General features: G+C 35.2%; 1 protein-coding gene across 1 annotated transcript in view; it reads right to left on the bottom strand.

The window, feature by feature from the left end:
- The window catches only part of DNAH14 (dynein axonemal heavy chain 14), a 396,896-nt gene that overhangs the window by 144,962 nt on the left and 227,663 nt on the right, over nucleotides 1-24,271 (bottom strand). Inside the window, exons 41-43 of the mRNA XM_070501636.1 lie at nucleotides 17,299-17,383; nucleotides 14,438-14,667; nucleotides 8,279-8,395 (exon numbers count right to left, since the gene is read on the bottom strand). Coding sequence (XP_070357737.1) covers nucleotides 8,279-8,395; nucleotides 14,438-14,667; nucleotides 17,299-17,383 — 432 coding nt within the window. The remainder of the gene's footprint in view (nucleotides 1-8,278; nucleotides 8,396-14,437; nucleotides 14,668-17,298; nucleotides 17,384-24,271) is intronic.

Here is a 24,271-nt window from a genome sequence, read left to right as displayed (position 1 = left end):
ATACTGCATGCTCATGGATTGGAGGAATAAACAGTTAAAATGTCCATACTACCTAAAGCAATCTACAGATTCAATGCAATCCAAATCAGAATCCCAATGACATTCTTCATGGAAATAGAACAAAGAATCCTAAAATTTATATGGAACAACAAAAGACCCCCGATAGCCAATGCAATCCTGAGAAAAAAGAACAAAGCTGGAGGTATCACAATACCTGACTTCAAAATATACTACCAAGATATAAAATCAAAACAGCATAGTAGTAGCACAAAAACAGACACAGAGATAATGGAACAGAATTGAAAGCACAGAAATAAAACCATACAACTATGAACAGCTAATCTTTGACAAAGGAGTCAAGAACATACCATGGAGAAAGGAAAGTGACTTCAATAAATTGTGTTGGGAAAGTGGACAGCCACATGCAAAAGAATGAAAGTAGACCATTATCTTTCACCATACACAAAAATTAACTCAGAATGGATCAAAGACTTCAATGTAAGACCTGAAACCATAAAACTTCTAGAAGAAAATATAGGCAGTACACTATTTGACATTGGTCTTAGCAGTATCTTTTTGAATACCATGTCCATTCAGGCAAGGGAAACAAAATAAAAAATAAACAAATGGGATACATCAGGTTAAAAAGCTTCTGCGAGGCAAAGGAAAGCATGAACAAAACGAAAAGACAACCCACCAATTGGGAGAAAATATTTGCAAGTCATATATCTGACAAGTGGTTAATCTCAAAAATATATAAATAACTCATACAACTCAACAACAAACAAACAACCTGATCAAAAAATGGGCAGAGGATATGAACAGACATTTTTCCAAAGAAGATATACAGATGCCCAATAAACAGATGAAAAGATGTTCAACATCACTAATCATCATGAAAATGTGAATCAAAACTACAATGAGATTTCACCTTACACCCATCATCCACAATTAATAATACAAGAAATAACAAATGTTTGAGAGGATATGGACAAAAGGCAACCCTCATACACTGCTGCTGGGAATGCAAACTGGTACAGCCACTATGGAAAACACTATGGAGATTTCTCAAAAAATTAAAAAGAGAAATACCATATAATCCAGCTATCCCACTACTGGGTATCCAAGAACATGAAATCAACAATTCAGAGAGATTTATGCATCCCTATGCTATCTCAGTATTATTCACAATAGCCAAGACATGGAAGAAACTCAAGTGCCCATCAACAAATGAATGGATAAAGATGTGGTATAGATATACAATGGAATACTACTCAGCCATAAGAAAGACAAAATCATGCCACTTGTGACAACATGGATGGACCTTGAGGGTATTATGCTAACCAAAATAAGCTAGACAGAGAAAGACAAATACCATATGATTTCACTCATGTGTGGAAGATAAACAAACAAATGGATAAGGAGAAGAGATTAGTTATTACCAGAGGGGAAGAGGTTGGGGGAGGATGAAAAGGGTAAAAGGGCACACAGTATGGTGATTGATAAAAACTAAGTGGTGAACACGATGCAGTCTATACAGAAACTGATATATAACAATGCACACCTGAAATTTCTACAATATTATGTCAATATGACCTCAACAAAGTAATTTTTAAAAAGTAGTAAAAATATTCTAACTACAATACTTTATTAATGGATATACAGATAAAAAAGATGTATATTGTGATATCAAAAACATAAAACATGGAAGAGAGAGTAAAAATGTAGAGCTTTAGTATGCATTTGAATTTAAATTGTTATTAGCTTAAAATAGACTCTTACAAATATAAGACGTTTTATATAAGCCTTACGGTAACAATAAAGCAAAAACCTATAATAGATACACAAAAGAGAAAGAGAAAGGAATCTAAGCATACCACTACAGAAAAGCACCAAGTGACAAAGGAAGAGAGCAAGAGAAGAAGGAATGAAGGAATGAAAAAACAGCCAGAAAATAATTAACAAAATGGCAATAAGTACATACCTACCAATAATCACTTTAAATGTAAATGGAATATATTCTTTAGTCAAAAGACACAGTGTAGTTGAATGGCTGAAAAAACAAGACCCAACTATACACTGCCTACGAGAGACTCTCTTCAGCTTCAAGGACATAAACAGACTGAAAGTGAAGGAATGGAAAAAGATATCCCATGTGAATGGAAACCAAAATAAATCAGGGGTAGTTATATCAGACAAAACAGACTTTAAGCCAAAGGCTGTAATAAGAGACAAAGATTTCATTACATAATGATAAAGAAGTCAATCCAACAAGAGGATATAATATTTGTAAATATTTATGCACTCAACACAGGACCACCTAAATGTAAAGCAAACATTAACAGACCTGAAAGGAGAAGTAGATAGCAATGCAATAACAGTAAGGGACTGCAAAACCCCACTTTCAACAACGTATAGATCACCTAGACAGAGAATCAACAAGGAAACAGGATACTTAAACTACTAATTGCACCAGATGGACCTAACAGACATTCAGAGAACATTCCACTCAAAAGCATAAGAATACACATTGTTCTCAAGCACAGATAGAACATTCTCCAAGACAGATCATATGTTAGGTCACAATAAAAGTTAATAAATTTAAGGAGATTGAAATCATATCAACTACAATGGTATGAAACCAGAAATCAATTATAGGAAGAAAACTGGAAAATTCACAAATATGTGGAGATTAAACAACATGCTACTGAACAATCAATGGGTCAAAGAAGAAATCAAAACATAAATCAAAAAATGTCTTGAGAAAACAGGACTATAACATACCAAAACCTATGGGATGGTGTAAAAGCAGTCCTAAGAGGCCAGTTCATAGCAATGAAAGCCAACATTAAAAAATAAGATCTTTAAAGTTCTCATCACAAGAAAAAAAATTGTAACTACGTGTGGCGATGAATGTTAACTAGACTTGTTATAGTGATCATTTCACAATATATACAAATATCAAATAATTATGTTGTACACCTGAAACTAATATAATGTAATGTGAATTACATCTCAACTGAAAAAAGGGAAAGAAACAAGAAAGATCTCAAATAAACAACCTAAATTTACACCTCAAGGAACTATAATAAGAACAAATTGAGCCCAAAGTCAGGAGAAGGAAGGAAATAACAAAGATCAGAAAAGAAAAAATGAAATAGTGACTAAAAACACAGTAGAAAAGAACGATGAACCTAAGAGCTGGTTCTTTGAAAAAATAAACAAAATAGAAAGATTCTAGATTTATCAAGAAAAAGAGAGAGAGGACTCAAATAAAATTAGAAATGGAAAAGGGACATTACAACTGATACCAAAAAAAATAACAGATCATAAGAGACTACTCTGAACAATTATATGCCAACAAATTGGACAATCTAGAAGAAATGGATAAATTCGTAGAAACGTACAACCTAACAACACTGAATCATGAAGTAATAGAAAATTTGAACTGACCAATAATGAATAAGGAGATTAAATCAGTAATCAAAAACTTCCTAACAAACAAAAGTATAGACCAGATGGCCTCACCAGTGAATTCTAACAAACATTTAAAGAAGAATTAATGCCAATCCTCCCTAAACTCTTCCAAAACACAGAAGAGGAAGGACCACTTCCAAACTCATTTTATGAGGCCAGCACTACCCTAATACCAAATCCAGGCAAGGATACTACAAAAAAAGAAAATTCAAGCCAATATCCCTGGTGAATATAATGCAAAATCTCCAACAAAATATTAGCAAACCAAATTCAATGGTATATTAAAAGGATCATACACCACAATCAAGTGGGATTTATTCCAGGGAGGTAAGGCTGTTTCACACCTGCCAATCAATCAGTGTGACACATCACATTAATGATGTGAAGGATAAAAGTCATACAGTCATCTCAATAGAAGCAGAAAAAGCATTTGACAAAATTCAACACACTTTCCTGACAAAAACTTTCACAAACTGGGTATAGCGGGAATGTACCTAACTATAATCAAAGCCATATAACAAGCTTACAGCTAACACCATACTCAATGGTAAAAAGCTAAAAGTTTTTCTTCTAAGATCAGGAACAAAACAAGGATGACCGAACTCACTACTTTTATTCAACACAGACTTGGAAGTCCTAGTCAGAGCAATTAGGCAAAAAAAAAAAAAAAAAAAAAAAAAAAAAAAAAAAAAATTAAAAGGCATCCAAATTGGAAAAGAAGTGAAACTGTCACTATTGCAGATAATATGATATTAAATATAGACAACCCTAAAGATACCACCAAAAAACTATTAGAAGTAATTAACAAATTCAGTAAAGTTGCAGGATACAAAATCAATATACAAAAATTAGTTGCATTTCTATATACTAACAATGAACTATCTGAAAATAAATTAAGAAAATCCCCATTTACAATTGTATCAAAAAGAATAAAATACCTAGGAACAAATTTTACCATGGAGGTGAAAGATCTATACACTAAACATCATAAGACAATAAATGGAAAGATATTCCAACTCATAGATTGGGAGAATTAATATTGTTAAAATGTCCACACTGCCATCTACAGACTCAGTGCAATCCTTCTCAAAACTCCAATGGCATTTTTTACAGAAATAGAACAAACAATCCCCAAATTTGTATGGAACAACAAAAGACTCCAAATAGCCAAAGCAATCTTCAGAAAGAAAAACAAAGCCAGAGGCATCACATTTCCTGATTTCAAACTGCATTGTAAGTTATATTAATGAAAACAATACATTACTGGCATAAAAACAGACACATAGGTCAATGGAACAGAATCAAAAGCCCAGAAATAATCCCACACATATATGGCCAATTAATTTATGACAAAAGAGCCAAGAATATACAATGAGGAAAGGATATTCTCTTCAATAAATGGCGTTGGAAAAACTAGACAGTGACATGCAAAAGCATGAAACTTGGCTTCCATCTTAACCCTTACACAGAAATTAACTAAAAATTGGTTTAAAGACTTGACTATCTGACCTTAAACCACAAAACTCCTAGAAGAAAATATAAGGGGTAAGCTCCTTAACATCACTCTTAGCACTGAGTTTTTTGGATTTGACACCAAAAGCAAAGGCAACAAAAGCAACACCTCAATCTTGATCTTTGCCGTTGAGCTGGCTTCTGTCCAGCAGAGAATGTTGCCTTGCCACCAATCCAATCGTTTTAGATGGCCTCAGAGTAGCCTCCATTAAATTGGGATAATGGTAGAAAATGGACTGAGTATAGAAAAAGAACAGAGCAGTTAGAACTATGCCTAGACAAATGCCTTTGGATGTCAATATTTGCATACATAATTGATTGGTGAGTGATGTGTAGGTTCATGCCCAGAATCTGAACCTGCGAACCCCTGGCCACTGAAGCAGAGTGCGTGATTTAACCACTCCGCTACCAGCCAGCTCCCCTAGATGAATCTTCCATCAATAGACAGGAAAGAATGGATAATTGATTGACAAGAAGCAGTGTGTGACACACAGGGTATTAACATAAGAGGTATATGGAAAGAAAAGGGAGGGTTAACTTGCTACAATATCGTAAAATTAAGTCATATTATTATTAACTAACTTTCCCATCATTTTCCTTTATATTGATCAAGGTCCTATTTTTCCATCTTGTTACTGAAGAAGGAAACATTTACTGTATGTTTCCATATATCCCCATACAAGGAACAGGAGATTCATTAGAACATTGCTTTAGTAATTTGTCTCAAATATTTATTGAATATTAATAAATGTTGCATGAACTTCAAAATACATCCCCTGATGACAATAGATTGAGTACTTTTTTTAAACAAAAAAATGTTTTTGAGGAAAAATATCTTAATCATAAAACGTAATTTTGTTTTTGGTGAGGAAGATTGGCCCTAAGCTAACATCCAGGCCAATCTTCCTCTACTTCCTATGTGAGATGCTGCCATAGCATGGCTTGATGAGCGGTGTGTGGGTCCTCACTTGAGATCCTAACTCCCCAGGCCTGAAGCAAAGTCGGTGAGCTTAACCACTAGACACCAGGCTGACCTGATAAAAGGTGATTTTTGAAGCATGTCTAGGATGCCCAAAAAATCTATCATAATGTAGTTTACCATGGAAAAAAATGATATTGATATCCTAAATGTTATAAATTTATGATGTTATATTTCATAATTTGATTATATTATAATTCATACACAATAAAATTTAATTTACATATAAGAAATTAATTCCTTATATTTTAATACATAATTGTACATCTAATGCCATGTATATAATATTACGCACAATAAATGTATACATGCTCTGCTGGGGTCAAGATACAGACTTGCCCCCGCCAAGTTGGCACCAGCTGGCACAGAACTGGGGCATGCTCTGCTTGCACGGAGCAAGGCGCGGGATGCCCTGGTGTACAACCCCAACCTCCTGGATGACCTGCAGTGGTCCTGTGGCAAGCACGAGCGGGTGGGTCCTCATCTTTGCGTTGGCCAACGACCACGGTGATGGAGGATGTGAGGCCCTCTGACCTCAAGGACACAAATGAGATCTTCCAGAAGAAGTTCCCACACATCAAACTGACACTGAGCAAAATTAAAAGTGTACAACAGGAGATGGAGAACCTCTCTGAAGAGCGCAGCCCGGAGCCTGTGACCGCCTGCACGGCCCACGTGTACTTTGAGAAGCTCATGGGCAGGGCAAGCTCAACCAGCAGAACTGAAGCTGCGCGCCGGCGCGTGTGCGCTGCCCCCGCCATCAGCAATGACCTCCGCAAGGACTAAGGCAAGCAGCTCATCACCGAGTGAGAAGTTTTTGATTTCACAGATGGGATCTAATTGGGTTTACTTGCTGTCTTCTCAAGAACCAGGCATAATCTCGTTAGAGACGCCTCCCGCGGCGGTTCTAGCCAGGCTGGCCCCTGCTCAGCCCCTGGCGCTCTAAATTGACGGCCGCACTTCCGTGGGCCCACGGGGGTGTTTCCAGGCGCTGAAGCAGTCCCCCGCTGGCCTCCGCTGTTGCACCCACCCGGCAGAGCTGTGCCTGCCCTTCTTTTCTTTACACCCTTGCTTCTTACAGGGACATTGTTTTCATTCCAAAGCGCCTCACATTGCCAATGGTATTTCTGAGAATCTTCTTGGATTCTCATATGAACAAAATGTTGGCTTTTGTTATTGATTCATTCTTTTTTTTTTTTTTTTCCCATGTGCCTAAGACTGGTCTGGCACCAGGAGCTTTGATTTGCATTGCGTAGTGGTGAATCAAAAATGATATTGTGATATTTAGATTCCTGTTCTAGGTTTGAAAGGTTTGAAAGCTCGGGAGGGTTTTGGTTTCTTCTAAGCCCTTTGCCTACAATTAGGGTAAGTTGGGACGTAATATCTTAGATTTGGAGAAAATACCTCCCACTTCCCTTAGGAGTGGGACACTAAGATACTGAGTTATGTGCACTGACATTCACTTATGCTTTTTCTATATAGTAATAAAAGCTAAAAAAGAATGACCCAGTGTTAGCACTGACATATGATACACAATTCAGAGGTTTTAAATAAGCATGATCAGCCAATAATATTTACTGTGAACAATATTATACAGTAGAACCTTGGTATTTCCAACTGAAATTAGAACTTTCTGGATGTTTCATGATTCTGATATCTCTGGTTATTTTCTGTCAAAAACTCTTCTAACCAAACTTCGATATTCTTTGATGAGAGAAAACTGACCTCAAAGCAATTCAATTCAATTTGCATTTATTGAATTTCTTATATTTGCAAGAAATCTACATGAGGTTTGATCATTAAGTTACTGCCTTAAACTTCAACCAAGCTCTCAAAGTACAATTTTCTGTATATTTTTTTCCTACAACTAGAAGCAGAAGATTGAGAATACAAACAATTTAGCATATATGGATATTTATCAAACTATGATTATTCTTTTTTAATTAGCAGTTTCCTTTACAATCAAGTGTAGTTCCTATATATGTTTTTCCTGTCTTAGAAGAGGCCCTCTCCCTTTTCTCCTTTCATTAATCACAGCTAATTAAAATAAAAAGTATTTGTTAGTAAGACTGTCAATGAATTAGTTTTACAATGTACAATTGACTCCATCAAATACATTCCAACTTTCTCAGAAAGCAATATTCAAAGGTTATTTTGTTAAAGGCATGTTTTGTAAACAGAGATCTAAACTGGTCCCTGCACAAACTTGGACTACATCAGTCTTCAAAGTTGCTGACATAACTCCTTTATATATAAAGTGTTCCCAATATTTTAGAGAAGTTAGAATATGAGTCTTATAATTAGTCTCACCTCTTTGAATTAGTGTTTGAATGCCAGGAAGTAATTCTGACCACGGCATGAATTCACATTGCTGTACATCCACAAAATACCCAAAGATAGAGCGCTCGCCAGTTGGTAGGGCGATGCCTGCATTTGGAAACGATAAATAAATCAATCCAAGTAAGAAAGGGATTCATTTACGGAATGTTTCAGTAATGATATGATATCTGAAAGATCTGATTGTTGAACCAGAAGTAGTAACTATTCACCAAAGGTATATACAAATATATAAAACAGGCCTATTTTTTTTCTTCTTCTAATCTTTAATTATATAAAAGCAAAGTTTTATTAACTTTTTGTCTTTTTTATATCCAGAAAGTAAGGTGAATCATGATCTGATATCCTTTAGAATCTTACCCAGAAGTTCTGCTTATTACCATGTGTTGGATATTATTAAATGCCAGTAATATTCTGGTTGTGGTCAAACCAATACATTAGAGAACTCTGATACTTATTTGCAAATCATATTTACTTTTCCATCATAAAAGTAATAAATTTTGCTAATAGATTCTGGAAAATACAGAATCATAAAAGAATTTAGCCATGGTTTCACCATACAAAGATACCAGGGTTAATATTTAATATTTTTCTTTGAATCATTTATAAAACTTTTACATACAGTAAAATTTACTTTTTTGGGTTATACGGTTCTGTAAGTTTTATATCATATGCATGTATTCTTGTGACCACTGTGACAGGGGACAGAACACTTTTAAAACCCAAAGAATTCCCTAGTGCTGCCCCTTTCGTATTGAGACTATTCTGCCTATCTTAACCCCTCCCAATCACTGATCTGTTCTCTATTTTTATATTTTGCTTATTCCAGAATGCCACATAAATGGAATCATACAGTATGTAACTTTTTGAAACTGAGTTCTTTCACTTAGCATAGTATCTTTAAGATTCATCCATATTACTCATCATTATTCATCAATAATTCATTTCTTTTTATTGCCAAATAGTATTCCATTCGTGTACCACAGTTTATTTATCCAGAGATCATACAGTACTTGTCTTTCTCAGTCTGACTTATTTCACTTAACATAATGCCCTCAAGGTCCATCCTGTTGTCACAAATGGCAGGATTTCCTTCCTTTTTATGGCTGAATAATATTCCATTGCATATATATACACCACATTTTCTTTATCCATTTATCTGTTGATGAACACTTAGGTTGCTTCCATGTCTTGGCTATTGTGAATAATCCTGCAATGAACGTGGGGATGCAGGTGTCTCTTTGAGATAACATTTTCATTTCCTTTGGATATATACCCAGAAGTGGGATTGCTGGATGACATGGTAGTTCTAGTTCTAGTTTTTTGAGGAACCTCCATACTGTTTTCCATTATGGCTGTAATAATTTATATTCCCACCAACAGTGTACCAGGGTTCTTTTTCCTCCACATCCTTGTTAACATTTATCTCTTGTCATTCTGATAAAAGCCATAATGAGATATAACTTCACACTCACTAGAATGGCTGTAATAAATAAGACAGACAATGACAAATGCTGGTGAGGATTTGGAGAAACAAAACCCTCATATATTGTCGATGGGAATGTAAAATGGTGCAGCCACTTTGGAAAATAGCTTGGCAGATCTTCAAAAATTAAACATAAACTACCAGATGACCCAGCAATTCCAGTCCTAGATATCCACCCAAGAGAAATGGAAATATATGTCCACAGAAAGACTTGCACATGAATGTTCATAATAACATTACTCATAATAGCCCCAAACTGGAAACAACCTAAATGTCTGTCAACTGATAAATGGATAGACAAAAATGGTATATCCATAGAATGAAATACTATTAAGCAATAAAAAGGAATTGACTACTAATAGAAGGTATATTATGGATAAGTCTCAAAAATATTATGCTAAGTGAAAGAAGCCAAACACAGTGGACCATATACTGCATGAGTCCATTTACTAAAATGCCCATTACAGCTAAATTTATAAACAGAGAAAGTAGATTAGTAGTTGCCTGGGAATGGAAGGGGGAATGGGGATTAACTGGAAATGGCAGGGATCATATTGGGAAAGATGAAAATTGTTCTAAAATTGATGTGTGGTAAAGGTTGTACCGCTCAGTAAAGCTATAAAAATCACTGAGTTATAGGGGCTGGCCCTGTGGCCGAGTGGTTAAGTTCACGTGCTCCGCTGCAGGTGGCCCAGTGTTTCGTTGGTTCGAATCCTGGGTGCGGACATGGCACTGCTCATCAAACCACTCTGAGGTAGCATCCCACATGCCACAACTAGAAGGACCCACAACGAAGAATATACAACTATGCACCCGGGGGCTTTGGGGAGAAAAAGGAAAAAAATAAATCTTAAAAAAAAAAAAATCACTGAGTTATACACTTGAAATGGGTGACTTTTATGATATGTAAAATATACCTTAATAAAGCCCTGTCTTCTCAGTTTAGCAAGACCAGTAACCTCTGTTTATGTCCTCCCTCCCCACCCCCCCGGGGCCATGGTCTGGAAAGTTCCTCCAGGAAGATAGTTGGGGCAATCATATGGTTCATCTCATTTGCTACCCCTTGGGCAAGGCCATGGTTTATTATTGTCCTTTCCAAGTAAATGAGAATGCTTCTGATTCTCCTTCTTGATAGGAATTGAAAAGAATGCATTCACCAGATTAATGACACATACTTAGTGTCAGTGATTGAGCTGACCTGCTCTAGTAAAATACTAGCTGATGTAATTGAGACTACTACTTGTATAAGTTTATTATAATCCACGGTCACCCCTTGATTCATCTTTTTTATCTAAAAGAACTAAGTTGGTGAATTAAACAGGGACATGATGGGTAAATCACACCTGCATTCTTGAAGTCTTCGAGGGTGTCACTGATATCTACCATTCCACCCAGGATATAGCATTGGTTTTGATTTACTATCTTGGCTGCCGGTGGGGATAGTTTCAGGGGCTTCCACTTGGCTTCCCCTTCCACATGGATCTTAGTCCACAGGTCAGGAAATTAAGGTGAAAGCTTTTGCCGGCTGCTAAGTATATCCATCCTGATTATGCATTTAGGTGCTGGGGAAATGAACACTGGGTGGAGTTGAACTGTGACATGGAGCTGTACCAGGATTTTACTCACCTTTCCTCCATAAGCCTTTACTCTAACAAGGGGCCATGATGGTCTTTTGGTTCTACTGGTATAACCATTAGCTCAAATACTGTATCCAATTATCCTTGAAAGATCTGGAATCCCCTCTTTCCCAGTTATAGTCATTCTGATAAATAACTGTAGTTCCCTAGTTGCTCTGTCATTGCAGGTCCTTCCTCAAGTGGAAGTGCCTTTGTTTCACTGAGATCTGAGTTCCAGGGGCACTCATTGCTACTTGGGGGTCACTGCTTCTAGGATCTCTCAGCAGAGAGCTAAGAAATATATCTACATATACTGACCCATATATACACACATCTATATTTATTTCTGTGTCTATCTGTGTATAAAGAAAAGAAAGCATGAGTTCAGCTTAATACCTTTGTATAAGTTTCCTGTTGCTGCTGTGACAAATTACCATAAACCTAGGGGGCTTAGAAGAACACAATTTATTCTCTTACAGTTCTGGAAGTCAGAAGTCCAAAATGTTTTCAGTGGACTAAAATCAAAGTGTTGGCAGGATTGCATTCCTTCTGAATGCTCTCAAAGAGAATTCTTTTCGTTGCCTTTTCCAGCTTTTTCCAGTGTTGAGTGGTCACATGTATTCCTTGGCCCCTTCCATCTTCAAAACCAGCAACTGCACAATTGCAGTACTTCAACCTCTGCTTCCATCATCTCATCTCCTTCTTTGACTCTTCTGCCTCCCTCTTCTATCATTAAGGACTCATGTGATTAGGTCAGACCCACCCAGATAATCCAGGATAATCTCCCCATCTCAAGATCCTTAATCACATCTTTAAAATCCCTTTTGCTATGAGATAACATATTCACAGATTCCAAAGATTAAGATGGAGGAATCTCTGGGGAGCCATTATTCTGCTTATCACAATACAGCAAAAGAGGGTTCATTGTAATATATGTCCTTTGCTTTCCTTCTCTGTTGTTTTTCTCTTGCAATTAAGAACTAGTTCGTGAGGAAACAGTTTCAGACTATGGAACTAACCTGCTCCTCATCAAAATTTTGCCCTAAATTTAGCATCCATTGATATTCTTGCCTGATCTAATCTTTAACTATGATGGCTGCAATGGATATCCTTTCTGTAGAATGGAACTGTTATCCTAAACTTTATATTATTCTTACAGATAATTTTTTCAAATTTAATAATCAGTTAAAGGTAACTAGCAGAAACAAGATAACAGCCACAAATTAACAAGACTTGAATGATTGGAATTATCAAGTGCATATTCTAAGACAGCCATACTTACTATGTTTAAAGAAATAAAAGTTAGCTTGAAAATACCTAAAAGGAACGAGAAACTAAAAAAGTGACACAACCAATTTGAAAAGGAACTAAACAGACCTTCTAGAAATCAAAAATACAATAGAAGTTAAGAGCCCAACAACCACAAAACCAGGATCATACTTAATGGGGAAACTCTTGAAGCATTAGCATTTATAATGTCAAAAACAAAACTAAAGAAAAAAAGATGATATACTTAAGACCAAACTTTATAAATATGCAAAATCAATATGAATAAAACTTGAAAACTCTTTTTTTTTTCTAGGTTTAATTCCTTCTTTCATGGTGCCCAGAGTAGAGTTGATCTAGACTATTGAAGTTTTCATTTAAATGACTACATTTTTCATTTCCAGAATTCCAATTGGTTTTTTTTTATAGCCATATGTTCTTTTTTCATTTCTACTTGTTTTTGCTTCATAATTGCTTATTTATTTTAAAATGGATGCCATTTCTTCATTTATCTTTTTGAGAACCCTAAACATATTTCTATTAGAATCTGTTAGGCTACAATAATTTCATCTGGAATGAGTTAACATTATGATGGGTGATTGTTGGTCTACTTTCTTAGTACTAGTTTCTTTCTGCATTTTAAAGTTTTTGTTCACAAGATGATTATGAGCGGAAGGTTTTTTGGATTCCCTTTTTTTCTCTTTCTTGTTTCTAGTCTGATGGTTTTATAGTTTTATGACTACTAACACCAGTCTCTTGTTTTCTTCCTACATCTCTGTCCTAAACTAGTTTTTATATTGGTATTTCAGATGACAGAACAAAATTTCATATTCATTGTTTTAAAATAATCTAACCTAATGAGTAATTTATTAGTTTTTCTTTAGGTTTACAGGGAGAAGATAGAATAAAGTTGGAGGTATTTCTGCCTGACAAATAAATCGAGGCAGCTTATTTATCTTTAGGAGTTAACAACATCAAATTGAATTACTAAGTTCAAAGAGAAATTACCATGCAATACTTTGATATTAAAAATTAATTTCCATAGGAAAAACTTTGTGATCCACATGTCTTAAGTGGAACTTTTACAAATAACCTCGAAAAGATACTTTAAGAGTTACATCAGACAAACTAGTAGGATTTGTATTTTTGTTAATATTTTTAGCTCTCATCTTTATTTAACAAAGTTCTTCTAAATACATTCATGTTCAATATTTTGTTTCTTTTTGGTACCTGCGTCAATGATCTCTTAATCTCTTCAAAGTTCCTTTAACAGTAACAGCTAATTGGGAAAGTTTACTGTTTCAAAGTATTAGGACAGTTTCCGCTTCTAAGAACTGATTTAAAAACACAAACACTAAATAAATCTAAGGCTTTATAAAATAATTTGGAAAATATTATTTTTTCAAAAACAAAATGTGGGACTGTAATATGCTTCTTCTACAGAAGTTCCTGCTACATGATAATATAATACAAATCCAGCTATATAGCCGATGGGCTGAGCTCACAGTTTCACAGCTTTATCTTTGTTCTTCTGCTTTACTTGAGTTACAGCTTCTTGTAGCAATAAGAATCAGTCAGGAATCTGATTTTCCTCAGCCTCTTTTCATTGGAGTAAGGGTGTTGGAGTGTACCTATTAACCCACTTTTACCTTTAATCTTAACATTTTAAAAGATGGACCTAATCAATATAAGCCCAATTATAAAAAGTTTCTAATTAATATTCTAAAGTAAGCATAATTATGATGTTTTCCCTCCAGAACTTACCTACTTGTGAGTTGCTTTCAAATAATTCATGAACAAGGTTGTCAAAATCATAGGTTACTCTTGCAGGAGAATCAGGCTCAAGACCTGAATACAACAGTATGTCATCTTCATGTTCATCTTCGCGTTTTAAACCTCCTCCAAATGCCCACGTAAATGCAAATATGAAAAGCTTCTGAATCATTATTTTTAATTTATCAGGATTTTTCTCCAGATACCATGTATTTTCAGCCCTGGGATAGATATGTGTGGAAAGGTGAAGGTTAAAATTTTTAGAAAGCAGTTCAGTAATTTATTTCAATATCATGTCAAAGTTTCTTTACTAAAAATTATAAACGGTTAAGTGTGGACATAAAAGTTTTAGAGTTAATGTATAATTTTCTTTTGATAACTCATGTAAATTATAACTGCTACTATTTTTATTTTTAAAGCACCATATGTATAAGAGATTTGTAGTCAACCTTTATTTCATTTATTTAGTACATATGATTCAATTTTATTTTAGGTCAATTTATTAGTGAGTTTACCTATCTTTTGGGAGAGGATCTGATAATTCTCCATTTTATGTAGAAAGACACAAGTGAATAGTCATTCACTCTGTACTCCTCTCAACCAAGTTCTAGAGGTCGATTGAGTTCACCCTGGCTAAAGCCAGGCAGTGTGAATTTGGGGAGAATCTTCTGCAGTGTGGGTCAACCCAGGTCATCCTGGGCTGTGGGACCCTGAAATTCTATAGTGGTAGGGCTGATGGTGATGAAGCTGAACAAAATTTTGGGACTGCTTTCAAGACATTTTGAATAGTTCAGGATTTAGCATCATCATAAAATTATTTTTAAATTATGAAAATCCTAAAAATATATCACTGAACTGAAATTTATCGTCAATCATTAATGTACAGTGCACGTGGACAATTCTATTTGAAATTTCCAGTCATGTGTAACAGTTCATTCAGCAATATTTATTGAATTCACACTATATATCAGTTACTCTGAACAAAATAAACATGATCTTTTATTTCCAGGACAAGAAAATGAATACTGAACCACGATAAGTGTAAAAAATAAGGAGTCAAGCACACCATGATGAATAGTAGTAGAGATAACTAATTTAGACTGTGGGATTCAGGGCACATCTCTCTGAAGAACCAACAGCTAAAGTGAGACCTGAAGAATGAGTGAGATTTGGCAAAATGCAGGAGGAAGAGCATTTGAGCAGAAAGAATACATGTGCCAAGACCATAAGGTCAAAGGATCAGGGCTAGTTTGAGGAACTGAAAAAGAAAACCCACTGTCATTGAAGCACATATACTGAGTGGAAGTGATCAGGAGTTGAGTCTGGAGAGGTGGGCAGGGTTTTTTTTAAGTTGTATCAAGCTGTTTTTTCCTTCCACTCTGAGTGTGATGGGAAGTCATTAAATGGCTATAAAAAGAAACACGCTAATTTATGTTTAAAAAAATCAAACTCTTGCATATAAATACCAGGAGACATGTACAAGCATATTAATCAAAGTAGTATTTGTAATACCACAATTTGAAAACAACCTATATGTTTATCAATGGATAAATAAATTGTGACATATTTATATAATGGAGTCTTAGTAGTGAACATGAATGAAGAACCCCTACATGCACAGTGGATTAATCATAGGGACACAACCTTGAACAAAAAATTCAAGTCACAGAAGAACACAGAGAGTGACTCCATTTAAGCGTGAAAACATGCAAAGTTGAAAAATACAGTCGTGCATTGCTTCACGTAGGGGACGTTCTGAGAAATGTGTCGTTAGACAATTTTGCTGTTGTGTGAACAGCATAAAGTGTAATTATACAAACCTAGATGGTATACCCTACTACACACCTAGGCTATATGGTACTATTCTTGTGGGACCACTGTCATATATGCAATTAGTAATTTACCAAAAAATTGTTATGCAGCACATAAACTGTATATTGTTTGGCAATATATTAATAAACACAAAAGTTATCTCAGATGATAGGGTGGCATAAGATCTAGATAGGTATACAGGGGACTTCAAAGATAAATTAATGTTTTTTCTATAACTGATTGGTGTGTATATGGATGTTTGTGTATTGTTATTTATATCTTACACATATTTTATAAGTATTCTTTTATGGATACTTTCTATTTAATAAAAATTAAAAATAATATATAGTTGTCATGTTAAGAATGGATTGGAAGAACTGGGGAAACCAATCAGTAGGCTATTGCAACAGTACAGGCAAGAAATAACAAAGGTTTGGGCTAAGATGCTGACAATCAAGATGCAGATAAGTGAGTGAATTTGATGGCAGAGTAGACAGGTTGAGTAAAAACCATATTTAGAATGTTCTATCATTTAAAAGAATGTTAAATGGGACTCATAATGAGTAACTTTCCTGTCTTACAAAATGGGAGTGGAATTGTAGAGCTAGTGATTTCTATAGCTATAATTTATTGAACACTTAATATGCACCAAGCACTATTCTAGATGCTTAGCAATCACATTATTATTCCAGTTTTATAAATGAGAAAATCAAAGCTCAAAAATATTTAGTTACTGGTTAAACATTTCTTAGCTCTTCAATGGCAGATTCATGAAATAAATTCATGTCAATTTTATTCCTTTCTCAAATATGTACAGAGTCTGGACAAATAAATTCATGATATTCATGTAACTTAGCATCAAATTCTGGTGATCTTGTATTAGACATACAAGGGCTCTATCTAGGCTGAAATAAATTTAAGTGGATTTTGATATTATGAGGTCATAAAAGTATTTGTTTATTGACAGGTAATCCTGTGCCTATTTGAGTGTTTGGCACCTTGTGTGTACTAAAACACGTCTGTTGAATGAATGTAGTTACCTCTTTTCCACATTCTTGAATTTGACAGAAACTTTTGACTGTGGAGAATTTGTCTCCTCAACTGATATATCTTTCAAATCTTCACCTTAAAAAGGAAAGAGTATTTTTCCACAATTAACAACAGACCTAAAATTTAGCTGGTTAACTAGTGAAGTTTAACCGTTAACATTGTTTAGTTCATGTACTGTCATAGGAAAACATCTTTGTTTCACATACAGTATCTTAGAGTTATCTTATCAGATCAAAGTGGGAGTTACTTTTTTAAGAAAATAGGGACGAAGAATGTACCTGCAATTGTCTGAATCGATTCTTATTTATTTGAGGTGTAAATATGCATACTTTTGTTCTTCATTCTATTCTGGCAACTTTTTTGTAGGTTTGCTTGTTCCAAAATGAAAACATTCAAGTAACTACCTCAAAATATGGGGTATATTACAAACTAAACAATAAGTGGGTCCTAATAAAGTGAAGCATTAAAAAAGAAAGCTGAGGGCCGCCTCGTGGCCAAGTGGTTAAGTTCGTGCTCTCCTTTGGCAGCCCAGGGTTTCGCAGGTTTGGATCCTGGGCGCGAACATGGCACTGCTTGTTAGGCCATGCTGAAGCAGCGTCCCACACAGTACAACCAGAGGCACTCACAACTAGAATAAACAACTAGGTACGGGGGGCTTTGGGGAAAAGGAGAAGGGAAAAGGAAAAAAAGAAGAAGACTGACAACAGATGTTACCTCAGATGCCAATCTTTAAAAAGAAAGCTGTATGCTTTGCTACACAAAATTCATCAAAATAAATATCAAACAGGTACACTTGAGGCAGATGGTAGCTGTCTCCCTCCTACCCCGTCACCTGCCTTTTTGTCCAAGTCATCCATTCCACAGAGGAACACAAAAAGTGAATGACTGATTATTCATTCTTCCTTTTAGCTTATTTTTTTCTTTTACATTGTTTTCTCTATATTAAAATAATAGAGGCTTCTTGTAGAATATTTAGAAATATAGAAAAGTATACAGAAGAAAATAGCAATCATCCATAATTCCACTACCCATAGATAACAACTATTAAATGTTGATGCATTTCATGATGGTCTTTTCCATAAATATATAATATTTAAATATTAAATATGTAATATTTCAAAATCTAATTCTTAAAAATTTAAAAATTCTTTAAGAGTTATTTCAGACAAACTAGTAGGATTTGTATTTTTGTTAATATTTTTAGCTCTCATCTTTATTTAACAAAGTTCTTCTAAATACATTCATGTTCAATATTTTGTTTCTTTTTGGTAGCTGCATCAATGATCTCTTAATCTCTTCAAAGTTCCTTTAACAGTAACAGCTAATTGGGAAAGTTTACTGTTTCAAAGTATTAGGACAGTTTCTACTTCTTAGAACTGATTCAAAAACACAAATACAAAATAAATCTAAGGCTTTATAAAATAATTTGGAAAATATTATTTTTTCAAAAACAAAATGTGGGACTGTAATATGCTTCTTCTACAGAAGTTCCTGCTACATGATATATATAATACAAATCCAGCTATATAGCCGATGGGCTGAGCTCACAGTTTCACAGCTTTATCTTTGTTCTTCTGCTTTACTTGAGTTACAGCTTCTTGTAGCAATAAGAATCAATCAGGCTAGAAAATGCAGATAAAACTCAAGGACACAGAGCTTAATTAAGTTTTAAGAGAAATCTTTTAAAAAATAAGAAAAACTGTCGATACAAGTGCCTTCAAGACACTCAGCCAACCATTATATCTTGTTAGCTAAAGAGATTAGTAAGTATATACACATTACTATAAAAGTTGTTATGTTTATTCTTACTCTGTTTATCATAAAAAGTTGAGTTTTTAGATAATTCTGTCTGCTTAGATGGGCAAAGTGATTTCCTATAATAGCAGAAATTTTTGTTTTAAACTTTCCAAGGACTGTAGACTCTATTTGTTTTAGGAACCTACAGTTGTTGAAATGCTGTAGAAAATTGTATCTGTTACTTAAAGATCTACACTAAATTTGACACAGGAGATTCTTTGACCAACAATATTATGATAATTAATCCACTATTTGTGATTTCATCTTTATTTTATAACTTCATTAGTATGTAAGTTGCCTGACTTCACTGGAAAATGAGAGGGTACTGGCTTTCTCCTTTTGGGCCTGTTTATATCAAACCTGTTTCTCTGATGGTTTTACTTCCAAAAAGCAACAGAAATGTGACTTTTTCTCTATCAGTCTATTTTATTCCCTGCCATATCCATAGTGCCTAGAATGGTGCCTGGCACATAGAAAGTGATCAATATTTATTGAATGAAGTAATTCAGTCCTAAACATTTAAAGAACTTGTAACATGATCTCCTCTTTGACCCAAGGATTACTTACGATGGCGTTGTTAATGTCTAATCTTTATGTTTTTTTCCCCTTTTAGGTATATTCTTATTGTTGATTTACTATTAATGGACTGGAGTCAGAAAACATGGCCTGTATAATATTGTTGAAATATTCTGAAGCATCTCTTGAGGCCTAAAATGTGGTTAATGTTTGTAATTGCCCTATGTATCTTTAAAAGACTATTATTCATAGATTCAGTAAAATTTCTATCTTTATCTATTAAAGTTCATCGAACATATTTTAACTATACATGTCTTTAAAAACTTTTCTAGACTATTACTTTCTGTAAGAGAAGTGCCCTCTGGTTCTGCTTATGTTTGACCCTGAATGTTCCATTGGCAGGTCTAACAGAACCCAGATTGTGATAGGCTTCTGGGTGCCCTGTCACTTAGTATTCCATGACTAATCACTCCATCTCTATTAGGGCCTAGTAGCATGGGATTTTTTTTGTTTTACTGTGATAAACTACAAGAAACAGAAAATTTACAATTTCAACCTGTTATGAAAGCTCTCATCCCACAGGCCAAGGATCAAATGTGGTGGAAGTACTAAGTATGTCAAACTCAATTATATATTTGGGGATCAGGAAAATAACAACTGGGTGGGGGTGGATCCCAGTGGACTCCAGTAAACTGAACCTTGGTCAGGATTCTACATTCTATTTATTATGGAGCTCTCATACACCTGCACTCTAATGGAAGGGGAGCATGAAGATGGTTAGGTTTCTGGATATCAATATCAATCAGACCCTGTGTCCAACAGTTCTGAAAACGTTTGAGTATTCCCTTCTTCCTAGTGTAAGTTACCCAAGTAAATGGCTGCAGTTTCCTTTGTAGAAGGAACAGTGTAATTATTCCTGTAAATGCTTTCCATGATGTTGCAGAGGGTCCCAGCTTCCTGTTTATTCAGTGAGCTCTGGGCCTGAAAGCTGGCTCAGGTCTGGAAATGGACAAGGGATCATGAGGCAACTTTTTATTGAGGCAACTACTTTCAATCTCCTAGTCATTCATCCTTGACTTCTCTCATGACCCAAGCTGATGGTACGTAATTGGATGCCCATATATTTTGCCTCCAGGGATGCTATAGTCTATTAACCATCTTAATAACTCTCTGAGAATCATCCCTGCCCCCCATCCCCCTACTAGGCAACATTCTGCTGGTTTCTAGAGGTTAAGGGCCATCATTGGATGTTTGTTGTTTCAGGGTCCCACATCTCCATCACTATCAGCAAGCCTGGTTCAGTAATGGTCTCCCCTACTGTCAGCTCTGGTCTACAGAGAGCCACCATTGAACTTATTAGTAATGTGTGTATTGGAGTGTTGAGAGGAGTCTGAGGGTTCAATATTTGGGGTATTATTTGCTCAGATGCCTCCACCCTAAGTGTATGGTTGGTCATTTAAACTTTCTGGAGCTTGGCCCCTCTAATTACCAAGTCCTGGTCTTGATCTTTCACTGACCTCCAGCTGCAGTACTTCCTGCAGAATTTCTTTGTATGCTACCCAGGAGGCCTTCTGGGAGGAGCTGCTAAAATATCTATGATCCTTGATTTGCTTATTTAACACTGTAGTTCTTCTGTCTGTTTCTTTATATATTTCTCTCTCTCTCTTAATCTAGAATATATATCTCCAATATATTCTTAATCCATCATAATCTCTTTTTATTGCTTAAAATGATTGTCAAGCTAAAATAAAATTTTGGCTGATATTTAAGTTGACAACTTGGCTTTCTTTTGGTTCATGTTTTACATTGTGCATCTTTTTTCTACCCCCTTATTTCAGCCATTCCATGTCCATTTTATTAAATAACAACTTTATTGAGATATAAGTCATGTATTATAGAATTCATCTTTTTAAAGTGCACAACTCAGTAGTTTTTATTATATTCATAGTTGTGCAGACATCACCACTATCTAATTTTAGAACATTTTCATCACTGCAAGAAGAAATTCCATAACCATTAGCAGTAATTCCCATTTCCTTCTTCCCCCAACCCCTAGCAAGCAAAAATCTTTCTATTTATATAGATTTGCTTCTTCTGGACATTTCATGTAAATGGAGTCATACAATATGTAATCTTTTGTGACTGGCTTCTTTCACTTAGCATAATGTTTTGAAGATTCATCCATGTTGTGCATGAACCAGCACTTCATTCATTTTTATGGCCCAATAATATACCATTATATGGATATACCATATTTTGTTTATCCATTTATCAGTTAACAGACATTTAGGTTGTTTCTCCATCTTTCGGCTATTACAAATAACGGTGCTATAATCATTTGTGTCCAACATTTTGCATGCACATGTTTTCATTTCTCTTGGGTATATCTTTTAGGGGTGGAATTGCTGGGTCACATGGTAACTATATTTAACATTACAGGAACTGCCAAACTGTTTACCAAAGTGGCTACTCCATTTGTTTCCCTTTGCTTTGATGATGATGCTTGTAGAGAAAAAAATCAAATCAGTTTCTATCTTTTAAATGGAGGTGTTTAACTCATTTATATTTATTGTAATTATTGTTGAAATTGAATTGATTTTCTGGTCTTTTGGTTGTTGTTCAAATTCTACCTTTTATTGTAAAGATCAAATACTCATTGCATGTTAGAAAGCTATGCATGCTATTATCATTCTGAGACTTACCTCCAATATATTCAGATCCCTACTTATGTTTATTTTTAACCCATCACTTTTTAAACTTATTTTTCCTCAAACAATGCAAGTAATAATTCTCACTCAGCTTTCTTTGAACTATGACCTCCTTTCTTCCCTCCATCTCCATTTTATGTTGGAATTGTCAAAAATTTTGTCCAAAATTTTGTTCTGGATTTTTTTTTTTTTAAAGATTTTATTTTTTTTCCCTTTTTCTCCCCAAAGCCCCCCAGTAGATAGCTGTATATTCTTTGTTGTGGGTCCTTCTAGTTGTGGCATGTGGGACGCTGCCTCAGCATGGTTTGATGAGCAGTGCCATGTCCGTGCCCAGGATTCGAGCCAGTGAAACACTGGGCCGCCTGCAGTGGAGCGTGCAAACCCAACCACTCGGCCACGGGGCCAGCCCCTGTTCTGGATTTTTATGCATATACTTTTGAGAAGTGTTCTTTGCTTACTTTGATGGTTTTAAGTTTTACTAAATTATTTAATCACACAACTTCCATATCTCACATAATCCTCCTTGATTTATTTTTTGCAGTACTGAAATGCTTCCTCCAAAAGTATCTTTTGTGTAAACATTTTCAGGCTTCATATATGTGAGAATATGTTTCATTTACCTCCCCCATTTATGTGATATGTTAGCCACATATAAAACACTTTGAAGACACTACTTCATTTTCTTTTTTTTATTTTAATTGATTTCACAACAGTTTACATCAATGTGAGATATCAGTTGTATATTATTTCTTGACCATCACCACATAAGTGCTCCCCTTCACCCCCTGTGCCCACCCCCCACCCCTCTGTCCCTGGTAACCACTGAACTGTTTTCTTTGTCCATGTGTTTGTTTATATTCCGCATATCAGTGAAATCATCTAGTGTTTGTCTTTCTCAGTCTGGCTTATTTTGCTTAGTGTAATTCCCTCCAGGTGCTTCTATGTTGTCACAAATGGGATGAATTTGTCTATTTTTACGGCTGAGTAGTATTCCATTGTGTATATATACCACATCTTCTTTATCCAATCATCAGTCAATGGGCACTTGGATTGTTACCATGTCTTGGCTATTGTGAATAGTGCTGCAACGAACATAAAGGTAGATGTGTTACTTACGATTGTTGATTTCATATTGTTTAGGTAGATACCAAGTAGTGAGATACCTGGGTCAGATGGTAGTTCTATTTTTAGTTTTTTGAGGAATCTCCATACTGTTTTCCATAGAGGCTGCACCAGTTTGCATTCCTACCAGCAGTGTATGAGGGTTCCCTTCTCTCCATACCCTCTCCAACATTTGTTTAGTTTCAGTGATTACAGCCATTTTAACAGGCGTAAGGTGGGATCTTAGTGTAGTTTTGATTTGCATTTCCCTGATGATTAGTGATGTTGAACATCTTTTCATGTGTTTATTGGCCATCCGTATACCTTCTTTGGAAAAATGTCTGCTCATATCCTCTGCCCATCTTTTGATCAGGCTGTTTGTTTTTTTATTGTTCAGTTGTGTGAGCTCCTTATATAATATGGAGATTAACCCCTTGTCAGATATATTATTTGCAAATATTTTCTCCCAATTGGTGGGTTGTCTCTTTGTTTTGATTCTAGTTTCTTTTGCTTTGCAGAAGCTCCTTAGTCTGATGAGCTCCCACTTGTTTATTTTTTTCTTTTGTTTCCCTTGTCTGAGAAGACATGGTATTTGAAAAGATCCTTTTTAGTTCGATGGCAAAGAGTGTACTACCAATATTATCTTCCAGGAGTTTTATGGTTTCAGGACTTATCTTCAAGTCTTTGATCCATCTTGAGTTTATTTTTGTGTGTGGTGTGAGATAATGGTCACATTCTTGTGCATGTGGCTGTCCAGTGTTCCCAACACCATTTATTGAAGAGAGTATCTTTTCTCCATTGTATGTTATTGGCATCTTTCTCAAAGATTAGCTGTCTGTAG

This window comes from Equus asinus, chromosome 30, assembly GCF_041296235.1.
Source record: "Equus asinus isolate D_3611 breed Donkey chromosome 30, EquAss-T2T_v2, whole genome shotgun sequence".
Taxonomy (NCBI): Eukaryota; Metazoa; Chordata; class Mammalia; order Perissodactyla; family Equidae; genus Equus; species Equus asinus.
Note: the sequence above shows the minus strand (reverse complement) of the source record. Positions and strands in the feature narration are given on the sequence as shown.